The sequence below is a fragment of the Chelonoidis abingdonii genome, chromosome 6 (assembly GCF_003597395.2).
Source record: "Chelonoidis abingdonii isolate Lonesome George chromosome 6, CheloAbing_2.0, whole genome shotgun sequence".
Lineage (NCBI taxonomy): Eukaryota > Metazoa > Chordata > Testudines > Testudinidae > Chelonoidis > Chelonoidis abingdonii.
Genome location: NC_133774.1, coordinates 93,671,846 through 93,684,899, shown reverse-complemented (window position 1 = coordinate 93,684,899; position 13,054 = coordinate 93,671,846). Strand labels below are relative to the sequence as shown.

Sequence of the window (13,054 nt, the reverse complement as noted above, 5' to 3'; positions counted from 1 at the left end):
TCACTCCCACGAGTTCCAGGAGCATCCTCCCCAACACACGTGCCGCCACCATGGAGTACTGGACATGCCTCTCCTCCCATCCCCTTGATAGCCACTGCGAGCAGGTGGGTCCAGAGATCTGTCACTGCCTGGAGAGTAACCCCAGGGCACAGAACTCCCTCTTGCTCCCAGGATGGGAACAGTGGAGGAGATGGAGCTGAGGAGCACTGAGACACTCTGGAAAAACTGCTGCAAGCCTGTGCCCTCAGGCTTTTGGAATTCACACTGAAGACCCTTATGTCAAGTGTAACTGCACAAGTCATCAACAGTGAATTGGTTTAGTTTTAAATGCAGTTTTATTTTTGTAGTGTTTAGATACATACACAAACTTTTATTGTTCTCTGTTTGTTGTTTTTGTTCTGTCCTCCCATCCCCAATATTAAACCTGATATTCACCTAGAACACTGCTAAGTTAATTTTCTGCACTTATTTTCACCCATTTTTTAATTCTTGAAATAACTATCAACACATTCCTGAGAATTTAAAAACAAATAATAAAACCAGAAACCACAAGGCTTACGCATACTGTGTAGACACAGACAATTTACAACTGCTTCTTTCACAAGCAGCACTCTAAATTACCTGAATTCATTTTGATGTATTTCAGCAATTTTCCTTTCCAGCTTCTGTGATTGTTTGGGAAAAATCTTGAAGTCGCTAATGTAATTGTCTGGATGTTCATCAGGATCATAATCACCAAGCTCAGCTGGACAGGTTAAAAAACAAAACAAAGCAGCAGAATGAGTTAAATTAAAGAGTAAGTTAATGATGGAACACAGACAGTGAATGCATATGTCCTCCTGTAGCTCAACCTCCACGAGTCATTCAGAAAGTTGCCAAATTTAGTAAGAGTTCAATAAACTGTATTCCAAAGCAAAGCAAACTTGTTGCATTCATAATTAAACTAAGGCTACAAAATATCTGGAGAGATTCATTCTAGTCTTTGAGAAATGTACATTACTACTAAGGGATCACAAACTCCTCCCCATCCAATAAATTAATTTCAAATTACAGTTTGCACTTTGATTATAAAAAGGTAATTGAAAATAATTATTTGGTGATAACATGCTCTGAAAAATATATAGTTAAAACAAACATCTTCCCTTCATCACTCTGTTGACAAGCAATTTAATAAAACAGACCAAAACACTCTGAACTAGATTTTCCTCTCACCTATTCCAGTGTAACCACACTGAAGTAAATGAGTTTAATCCTGCCCTAATATATAAGCACAAAAGCTGTGCTCACTAAAATTAGTGAATTTGCACCAGTTTATGGTAACGGTGAATTTGGCCAACTGACTTCAATGGGAGCTGCTGGGTGGTCAGCTCTCTAGAAAATCAGGCCACTTATTTAGTGTCCAAATATGAATTCAGAAGCGTAGTAGTAGGCACATATTTTTAGCCTTATTGACCTTTGCTATCAAGCTCTGGGCCTCATTCTGGCTTTGGATATACTGTACATTAGGGACAATACTCCCTAATGCAGCAAAAGCTGCACGTACTAATCTGGAGGCAGAATATAGAACCTCTTTTTCCAAACCTTTATATACTCCTGCTGATCATACTAATAGGGTTGCCAACCCTCTCAGTTGGCCAGGAGTCTCTCTCTATCTCCCAGAGGCTATTAAAGCCAAAATGAGAGATTTTAGGCCGCTAAAAGTAGGGCAGCACAGCAGGGCTAATGCGGTCTCCCTACCTGCCCTGGCTCCGGCGATATGTCCAGCAGGGGCTCCTATGGAGAGGTGGAGACAGGGGTCTCTGTGCATGACCCACGCCCCGAGCGCCAACTCCACATTTCCCACTAGCCAGGAACAGGGAACCGTGGCCAATGGGAGCTCTGAGGGTGGTGCCTGCAAGCAGGGGCAGCACAAAGAGCTGTCTGGAAGACTAGGAGTTGCTGCCCAACATGTCACCACTTCTGGGAGCCACCAGAGATAAGTGCTGCCCTGATGGAGCCTGCACCTGGAACCCCCTCCCACACCCCAACTCCCTCCCACAGCCTCCACCCTCTGCCGCACCCCAACCCTCTTCCCCAGCCCTGAGCCCCCTCTCACATCCAAATTCCCTCCTAGAGCCCGCATCCCAAACCCCATCCTGCGTCCCAACTCCCTGCCCCAGTCCTGAGCTCCCTCCCACACCCAAACTCCCTCCCAGAGCCCACACCCCGAACCCCCTGAATCCCAACCCTCTACCCCAGCCCTGAGCCCCCTCCTTTACTCAAACTCCCTCCCAGAGCCTGCACCCCAAACCCCTTGCCCCAGGCTCAGCCCGGAGCCCGCTCCCACACTCCGAACCCCTTGGCCTCACCGCCCCGCCCCGAGCCCGTACCCCATCCCTGTCCCAGCCCAGTGAAAGTGAGTGACGGTAGAGGACAGCGAGTGATGGGAGGCTGGAGCAGGGGCCAGGCTTTGGAGAAGAGGCATGGCAGGGGCGTGGCCTTGGGGACGAGGCAAAGCAAGGGTGTTTGGGTTTGTGCAATTACACAGTTGGCAACCCTATATGCTAATCACTTAGGGTTTTTTATAATGTCCTTCACAATAATTTCTAAGGCAAGTAGTAAACAAAATTAGTAAATAACTCAATTTTATTTACTAAGAACAACATAAAAGGATAAAGAGAAAGAAGTGTCACTTCTAGAAATATTACCAAGATTTTAAGAAGATTATTTCAAAAGAGAAATCAACTGAGCTCTTTTTCCTTATACACTATTCACGTGGGCAAAAAATTGGCATTTACATCACATACCCCTCTTTTTATACGACCTATCCCCTTCCAGGTGTTTGGCCACTTCCTGGCATATGCTAGGGGAAATGTAATTATCAGAGTCCCACAATCTGATGGTAGAGTTTGGTGATGTACTTCCAACACATCACTGCTGCCAAATTACTACAGTACAATGCATGCCTACATATCGGGTATCTGTGCACACAAGTGTCCAGACAGACATCTAACTAGCAATCTATGTGTGCATTCATAATTGCCTGCATCAATATAAGAATCTAGTTACATATCCAGGTTTTGCATGTGCACCTTCAGTTTTTCCTCAAAATTTGGCCCTAAAAAGTCAGGTCAGTACAGAACAGCCAGGGAGAACCTATTCTAGCATTTTTAAGTTGGTGTTAGGAATTTCCAGCATCGCCAATATTTCTGGAATGTCTGTCATACTCTTTCGCTCATGCCCATTCCTCAGTTAACACAGACACAAACAGGCCACATCTTATAGTGCTCGTTAGCTTTTCTAAAACTGACTTAGTACAGCCTTTGATTGGCCACCAAGGCGTAAAGGAAATGAGGATGGTACTCCAATCATCTAGAGATGGAGACCCCATGACTATGGTAATCTACTTGTCTCCCTCTTCCCTGGGGTCCCACCATCATTCAGATCTCTTTTGTTTCAAGGTGGAAAAATGCAATCTGAACCACTGCCCTTGAATCAATTAACTTATCTTTTGTTTCATTCATATGGAATTGAATGTTTATATTCAGAAATATAAAGGAACAGAATCTTGATTTCTTTTCTAGGTAGAGCTGAGTACCATACATAAAATACTGTATATTCTCATATAAAAACCTAACCAGATTAGTTTTTTTTTTTTTCAATGTCCTAATTTGTTGCGGTTTCTTACACTTCTGAACCCCATTCATTTTTGAAGCACATGTCAAAGTTCAGAGAAAGAGAGAGAGAGTGACATAAGGACAAATGGCTCACTATTTTTTATACCTGATTCTGAAATATGCTTCTAAACCCTTAGCTGTTTATATTGAATACCACTCTCAAGGTGCTGAAATAATTCACAATGTGCTGTGGGTTGTACTTACCTTGGACAATACAGGCACCCAGGTAGGCAGCATCAGAAAACGAGCACAGCAAACGACCATGGAAAATGTCCCTTTTTATTTGTAGATACAAAAGATATCTGCAATATATTTAAAAAAAAAAAAAAGCACTTTAGAGTAAGAGTGAGGTGGCCCTGTTGTGAGCTTTTTATGTTGTATTTACTTTATCACCAAGACTATCACTGTGGACAACTATTCTGGGTCGTTCACTTGCTGCATGAAAGGCAGTGAAGAGGAAAGAGAAGGTAGGTATGACCTGTAATAAAACTAGACTACTGAGAAGAAGAGAGCTGTTGATTTCCCTCTGGAAAAATATAATTGGGAAAACAAGAGTGACAGTACTTTACTGTGAGAATGATGAAGAGCACAATATAAGGTGAATCCTATTGTAATTTTAATGTCAAAAAACTATGTTAGCTCAGAGAAAGGATGTTTGTAGGTATGTCATCCCCTTTCAGAATGTTTATCCAAGCAAACAAACTTCTGAAAACCAGGAAATGAAGTGTAAAAGTTGCCCCAATATGCCCCGTTTATAAAAAAAAATACCTTTATTCTGGCAATCCCACAGTTACTGAAATATACATGATCTTCACCTCCTTTTACAAGCCATTCACTGTCACCCACAGGATTCTAACACTATTTAAAGGACAAAGTGGGGAGAAGGAGATTGCCCATGCCACGTTCACCAGAAATCTGGTAGGTCACTGCCTCTTAAGTCACTAGTTAGACTCTGCAAAGTGGGCAGAACATGATGCCAATGCAGGCCACCTCTCTCCCCAAACAGACTGTAATCAGCAATCCTTATGTCCTCATTTACTCCTTGCTCTCCCACAAACTACTGCAATGTCATGATCCAGGAATCACCCAGTATCCACAGACTGGCAACCCTGGCAGCACACACATTTATGCTCCATCAGCCGTCAAGGCATTGTGCTGTGAATTCTAAACCTCTACACTGTGCATCTTGGGAAACACCACATTACTTCCCGATCGCGGGACAGATTAGCCACTTGGGTCCACTCCCAAGACAAGTAAAATATAGATTTTCTTAAACCACCAATTTAAGGTTTTTGTACACACATCCTCATGTCCCACGCCCTCCACAGCCAGAATATATCTCCCTGTTCCTGTCCCCACCCCCACCTCATCCTCACCACCTGATACAATATTGGTCTCCAGCTCCTCTCCACCCAATAACAAAAGTTTTCGTTAGACCACCTGACTATTCTGCTGTGTTCACAGTAAACCTCCCTATAAAATATATTATAACAGACACCACTTGTAGCAAGCAACATGAATTATTAGATTGTCATTGCACAAGATTACAAAAGTTCCAACTAGAAACATCAGTGAAAGGGTAATCACAAGAGGAAAAGGCGTTGGCACATTCCCTTAAACTACCCAGGTAACCAAAAAGCAGCTGCCTAAAAAAATTTTTTTATTGGTGCAAGCATAATTACAATCCTTCCACACTACACATCTAAGCAAGTGAACATGTTCTTGAATACTGATCTAATTTTTGATCCCCCAGGGAGTTAGTGAATTTCAAAGCACTACCTCGGGTAAAGCTTGACAGATTGAGACCATTTTGACTCAAATCATATCAATAGTTTGATCTCTAGTGCTGCACAAAAATCCCCACCTAGAAACCTTTTGAAAAGTGACTTTTTCAGGGCTCCACAACCCATTAATAACTACTCTCTGAGTACGGTTATCCAGCCAGTTATGCACCCACCTTATAGTAGCCCCATCTAAACTGTATTTGCCCAGTTTATCGATAAGTATATCATGCGAGACCGTATATTATTTTATAATTATATGGTAAAAATGAGAAAGTAAGGAACTCTTCAGTAATAGCAAGCTGACACTACTTTTATATTTTTATGTCTAATTTTGTAAGCATGTAATTTAAGTGAGGTGAAACTTGGGGTAGGCAAGACAAATCAGAATCCTGAAAGGGGTACAATATGGAACGGTTGAGAGCCACTGCATTAGCAGTTTGAAACACTTTACACAATTAAAGCCACCTGCAGCTTCATAGTTAAATTTACATACAGATTTTTTATCATTTCAACATGTGTAGCCACCATTTAAGCAGACATCTAACAAGAGACCTATTAGCTTCACTGTTGGTGGCACCCACCAGACCTTTTAACTCCTATTTAAATTCTACACCCGTTATCACTTCTTTCCTTTTTTTAAATAAGTGAAAAAAAGCCAACACCCTGATAGGACTTTTTTAAACATTGGCACTCAAAAGCAAGGGAAATGAGACCACCTCTTGTGAAAGATCTTCCCCTCTCCCATCTATCCATCCATCTCTCTTTGATGATTGTAGAGTATTCTATTAAAAATTAATTTCTATAAAGCTTTGTAAAGACTACAATGTAAAGTAGTTCATATTGTACATTTAGAGAGGGTCAGCATATGTCAGATTTAACCTTGTGTATCAAACAATTGAAGAGATGTGATACAGTAAATGCCATTGTACACACTGTGGAGGGAGTACAAAACTAAGTACAAAGAGAAATACTCAGAACTGTAGCTAGAATTCATAATTTGTGCTCTACAGCCATGGTGGATTAGCCACTGAGCCAATGGGGCCTGTGCCCAGGGGCCCCAGCCAATTGGGGCACCCCCACACCCTGACTCATCCAACACTCCTGCCAGGGAGCGGGGTCAGGGCGCGGGGGCTTGTTGTGCTCCTGCCAGGAAGTAGGGCAAGCCCCCAAGCCCTGACCCCACACCCCAGCAGGAGTGCCAGGCAGGTGGGGCAGGGCAAGGCTAGACTATGCTAGGCAGCAGGAGTGCCGGGGGACTGAGGCTGAAGGGGTGGGGAAGGACCCCCACTTGCTCTGGCCCAACGCTCCACAAACCCCTAATCCATCTCTGCACTACAGGACCTCACCCTTTTTTTTCCCCCTTGTCATACAGCTGTAGTCTGTGTCTATGAGCAAGCTTGCTTTTGGGTCTAGCGATTAGAACAGGAGATTAGGAGAAGAGAGACCAGATTTTATCCCGGAGTCTTCTACTGACTTCATGTATGGCCTTAGGCAAGCTACTTCACCTTGCTGTGTCTCCATTTCCATATTTAAGCAAGATACATTTATCTTGCTTGAATATGTGAGAGAATAACCTTTGGTAAAGTGCTCTGATATTTGCAGACTCCAGGTGCTATCAAGAGTGCAGCATACTATCATTATGATTCAGCTGACTCCACGACTTTTCAAGAGAGGCACACTCCTATGGAGCACAACTGGGGCAGAGGTCATCGTGCCAGAACGTCCTTAATTTTTTTCAAGTAAAGTATCTGAAAACAAGAGATGTAACTCACCAGCAAGGAAAGGTACGGTGCATGTGCGGGGATGTCCTACTGAAAGAGGGAGTTAGGGTCAAGAGGAAACAACTGTTTACATACTGCTAAACACTGACACCTTTTATCTTTTTTTAATCCATTGTCATTTTGAAAGAAGAAAATGAAGTCACTTAATTTAGTTTAGATAGAGGAGGTTTTAGCTCCCATTTATAATCCCACACACTGCCTCCTGTTTTAGCTGCTGCTGCAGCAAACTCTCAGAGCTTATGTAGTTATACAATTACATTTTCCTATTTTTAGAAATGTTTCCTGTTCCCTATTTCCATGTGAAAGACCCTTATAAGCAACAAGAAAAACTGCCAAAATGACAATATGGAGAAATGAGCAAAACGGACTATACATAAAATGCTGTCAAATGCAAAAGTTAAAATGAAAAGGAGATTATTTTTCCTTTAGTATTGCTTCTAAGCTAAAATCAAGAGTATTTTGCCTTTAGCATCTTCCAGTTTATAGTTATATTAATTGATACTTATAAGAACCGTAGGTAAAAAAAATTGGGACAGCAATTTGATTTTAAAATTACAACTTTTTTTAAATTAATCCAAAATCCCTCCCAAAAAGCCTACAGCGGTGAAATTTTGATTGCCTCTCTAGGCCCTGTACAGTGCATAGTTCCTAAAAGAAAGCAACAAAGACAAGAGAAGGCTTTGATCAACTGAAAAAGTTTTATAAATAGCAAAATAAATCAAGTAGCATTACTTACATACCATAGCTGCTTCATACCTATAATACACATTAAAAGAATGCATTCTGTGTAATATGCATATGGATACTTTGCCCTTATACAAAAACTTTCCATTATATGGCCTCAAAATATTTTATGAAGATTAATTAAAGAAGCCTTGCAGAAAGTTTGTTGCATGCCCCAGGGTTACACCAAGTTTACACAGAGACACACAGATTTGTCCAAGGAAAGATACTAATGATTACCCCAAGTATCCTAACTCTCAGTCCCCTGTCCAGTAAACCACTTAGTTCTAATATTTTACCAAAGGAAAGTAAATGTAATATGAACACCATTCTATGTCTGCTGTATAAATACATACATATCCGGAAAAACATAGCATTTAGCAGAATGCAATCTGTTACTACATCTTTCAGTACAATATTCAGTAGTAATTGGACCATTCCAATGCATCAAGTTATTCACTTGTATAAGAATCTGCAGGATTGGGAACAACGTTACTGAAGTGCTTTGAGAATTTCCACAATATGACTTATTTCATTGCATTCCTAGTTGTGAGGCATATGTGCACTCCTGAAAAACAAAACTGGTGCAGAGATTAAGAGGCCACTACCGCCTCAATTTTTTCCAATACATTTTTTGAAAATATCCATGGCAACAGAACATACATGTTAAACAAGTGAGGGCTACTTAAAAAAATAAAATAAAATAAAAAAAGATAGCAACCCTTATCCTCCAAAGAGGCATCTTCAAAAGAATTTATTGTAAAAAATTCAGACTAGTAACAGCCGTCGACCACCACACCTGCTGTGCTCTGCAGGAATGCATGCATGCTTCACAACCGAAAGTATAAATCAGCTGAGTAATAATAATAAAAAGTATGCAGCAATTCTATGGAGACATTCCTCAGGAACGTCTCCAAGTCCTTTACAAACATTGTACCCAGTCCTGCAAACATGTGCACATGTGAGTAAATTCAGTGGGACTACTCATGTTTATATTTGCAGTATCAAGTCATTACTAAATTAAGCTTTGCTACCACAGTGGTATTATCCTCCTTATTTTAAGATGAGGAATCTGAGGCACAGAACAAATTTACCCAAGGCCATACTGCTCGTCAGCGGCAGAGCCAAGAATAAATCCTAATTCAAAGTCCCCTATTTGAACCACTGACTGCCTCAATCCATGGTGCATTCCGCTGGAACCCATGCTCTGTCACCACTCATTTATGTTCATCAGTTAATCTCCCAAAGAGTGCTGGGAAAAGTGAAAGATAAATGTTTAAATAAATGCTAGCAACAGCTCAAATGTTTAGCACAGTATGTGTGATGTTACATTTTGCCGTGAACCAAGGGAGACCAATCCTGCAACTTAATACATGATTTCTTGAGTTGGTAAAGATTTACATTAAATGCACAGACAGAAAAAATACCTGGTGAGCTCTTCTTTAATCTTCAAGGGTTCATGTGGGTAGAATTTCACTCTAAAGCACATGGTATATGGTGGATGAGCTGAAACATTATAAAAAAAAATAAAAAGGCATGAGAACAGCAGCAAAGATCACCACCTCAATCACACTCCAGGAGAAGTTTTCAACATTCTTACGAAATAGCCTATGGAGATGATTAGCTCTGCAATATCAGGCAGCGCACCAAATAAAAACATTAAAAAAAATTCAATGAAACATATGACAGGAAAGCCCAAACCATATGCAGGATCCAGCCAAACTACGCAAATCAATTATTACATGGTTTTGAACCTCACGGTATTTACTGCTCAAACCCATGCAGTGGAATAAAATGTAATTGTTTTTCATGTCAACAAACATAGTAATTTGGAAGCTTTAATCTCCTATCTTGTTGCAGTGAAGTGCAAATATGTCACGTATAACTATTTTTTCTGCTAATGGTAATGTCTAGATTACAAAACAGAACAAGCCATTCATTGAATTACATTTGTACATTTTAAGAGCGTCTGCAAACAACTTACTTGTATCTGAACTGTTTTGTAATTAGAGTGCATCATCACTATCAGATAATCAGATCTCAAACTGAATTACTGTATCAGCAATGGGGTTTGATTAAGTCTGATGTTTTAATCTCTCCAAAGATGATATATGCAGTGCTTAATTATTCCAGTAAAATTACAGTAACACAATCTATATCTTTTTCACTAAATTGGTATTTCAGCTGTCATTCTAGTATTTGCCTATTATACACACATACACACAAATATATATAGTATATTAATGAACATAGCTTTATACTTTCTTATTTCAAGCCTTAATACAGCAGCAGGGAGATTCTGTAGTTCTATTCCAATAATGTAGCATCCAGTGAACACTTAAGTGTAACTGCAGCCCGGGGAGGCCTATTATCTAGTAAGTATCCTCTTCTGATAATCATGCTAGGGTGAGAAAACCACAAGAGCAGAGCACTACTAACGTGAAAGTAAGAGACCATGACTTATTCAGTCAGAAGGAACCACCACTGATTAGATAGATAGGCTGTCAAGCGAGTAAAAAATTAATCCTGCTGTTAAACAATAATAAAATATCATTTATTTAAATATTTTGGATGTTTTTTACATTTCCAAATATATTGATTTCAATTACACATAATACAAAGTTTACAGTGCTCACTTTATTTTTGACTAAATATTTGCATTGTAAAAAAACAGTATTTTTCAATTCACCTAACACAAGTACTGTAGTGCAATCTCTTTATCATAGAAGTGCAACTTACAAATGTAGAATTATGTACAAAAAACTGCATTCAAAAATAAAACAATGTAAAACTTTAGAGCCTACAAGTCCAATCAGTCCTACCTCTTGTTCAGCCAATTGCTCAGACAACCACTTTTGTTTACATTTGCAGAAGATAATGCTGCCGGCTTCTTGTTTACAATGTCACCTGAAAGTGAGAACAGGAGTTTGCATGGCACTGCTGTTACTGCCAGCGACGCAAAATATTTAGATGCCAGATGTGCTAAAGATTCATATGTCCCTTCATGCTTCAACCACCATTACAGAGGACATGCATCCATGCTCATGACTGGTTCTGCTAAATAACAAACCAAGGCAGAACAGAAAGACATGTTCATTTTCATCATCTGAGTCAGATGCCACCAGCAGAAGGCTGATTTTTTTTTTTGGTGGTTTGGGTTCTGTAGTTTCTGCATCAGAATGTTGCTCTTTTAAGGACTTCTGAAAGCATGCTCCCACATCTCATCCATCTCAGATTTTGGAAGGCAATTCAGATTCTTAAATCTTGGATTGAGTGCTGAAGCTATTTTTAGAAATCTCATATTAGTACCTCCTTTGCATTTTGACAAATCTGCTGTGAAAGTGTTCTTAAAACAAATGTGCTAGGTCATCATCCGAGACTGCTATAACAAGAAATATGACAGAATGTGGGTAAAACTGAGCAGGAAAGACACAATTCTCCCCCAAGGTGTTCAGTCACAAAATTTAATTAATGCGTCATTTTTTTAACGTGCGTCATCAGCATGAAAGCATGTTCTCTGGAATGATGGCTGAAGCCTGAAGCAGTATATGACTCTTTAGCGCATCTGGCACGTAAATATCTTGTGATACCAGCTACAACAGTGCCATGCGAATGCCTGTTCTCACTTTCAGGAGACACTGTAATTAAGAATTGAGCAGCATTATCTCCCATAAATATACACAAAGTTGTTTCTCTTGGCGATTGGCTGAGCAAGAAGTAGGACTGACTGGACTTGTAGGATCTGAAGTTTTACATTGTTTTGGTTTTGAGTAGAATTATATAACAAAAAAACCTACATTTTTAAGTTGCACTTTCATGATAAAGAGATTGTACTTCAGTACGTATATGAAGTGAACTGTCCTATGATCCTAATTACAGTGTTGTTCAGATGAATGTGGCCCTATCTAATCTCAGGAAAGTATCTACAAGATATCCTATATTTCTTTGAATCAAAGGTTAGTAGGTACAGTACTCTTCTTCCTCCCCCCACATTGATAAAGATAGACTCAATCAACATTTTTCTTGTGGGGGGGGGGGGCAGGACTCATACAAGCTCTCTTTCCTCCATTTTACTTTTAAAATAATTATAAGCCTAGTAAATCCTAGTAAACAATCTTTTCATTGTAAGTGGTTAGCTTGTAGAGTCCTCATTGTGTGCATATTATGCACTGAAGTCAACAGCAAGAAAAAATAATCATCTCTCACACATTCCTATACATTTTATGACAGCAGTCAGGACCACAAGAACAGCAACAAACATTACTGGTTCAGGGGAAACATGATTGTCAAGTTTGCCAGTCACCTTCCTAAAACAGAATTAAGTTCAACCAATCACTCAAACATTAGAAATGGAAACAGTGACAAATAAAACAGAACTTCATTTTCAAAAGAAAATTTCTCCACAAACTCCTCCCCCCTCCGCCGGAAAATATAATTGGGTTTATAGCAGCTATAAGGCTTTTCTTTTAGAGCAGTCCTTTATCTTTCAGATAAAGACCAGCTGCTGCAGAAAAAATGCCCTAAGGCTTTGTCATGATTTCCTCCTGTGAGGCTTTACCATATTGTTTAAATATATTCATAATTATTTCAAAGGATTTTAGCACAGAGAATTGCATTGGGTGCAACTTCCTCACAATGACGTTATTAATTCACCAGTTTATATACTAACAGAACTCAGGCGGCGAAGGAACTAAATGGAATAAAACCCACTTGAATTACACCATACATTGAAACTGTCAGCCGCAGTAAATCAAGACAAATTCCACGTGAAGGAACTTTACACATTACCTGGCATGTTTCCAGGCAAATCATTTTTATGTTTGTATTTATACCCAGTTGCAGACCATACTATGTGCTAAAGCAACACTTAATCGTAAGAAGTTGTTAGTTGAATCTAAGCATCAGTACACACACTGGTGTACGAGTATCTGTCTCAAAAATCTTTCTGAGCAAACCCACCTGAACAGCACTGCTTTTCAAATACAAGGCAGAAAGAATTGACTAGACAGTTTTAGGAGAAGAACTTGCCGAAGAAAAATCTATACACTCACTTCTTCAGTCACTTTGTTCACAGAGCGATCATCATCAAAAGCAACCCTATTCTGGAGAA

The 13,054-nt window shown here is 39.9% G+C and overlaps 1 protein-coding gene across 1 annotated transcript in view; it reads right to left on the bottom strand.

Moving 5' to 3' along the window:
- Positions 1-13,054, bottom strand: part of FRMD3 (FERM domain containing 3) — a 229,575-nt gene that overhangs the window by 87,796 nt on the left and 128,725 nt on the right. The window contains exons 4-6 of the mRNA XM_075067252.1: positions 9,372-9,450; positions 3,861-3,958; positions 622-745 (exon numbers count right to left, since the gene is read on the bottom strand). Of these exons, the coding sequence (XP_074923353.1) occupies positions 622-745; positions 3,861-3,958; positions 9,372-9,450 (301 nt within the window). The remainder of the gene's footprint in view (positions 1-621; positions 746-3,860; positions 3,959-9,371; positions 9,451-13,054) is intronic.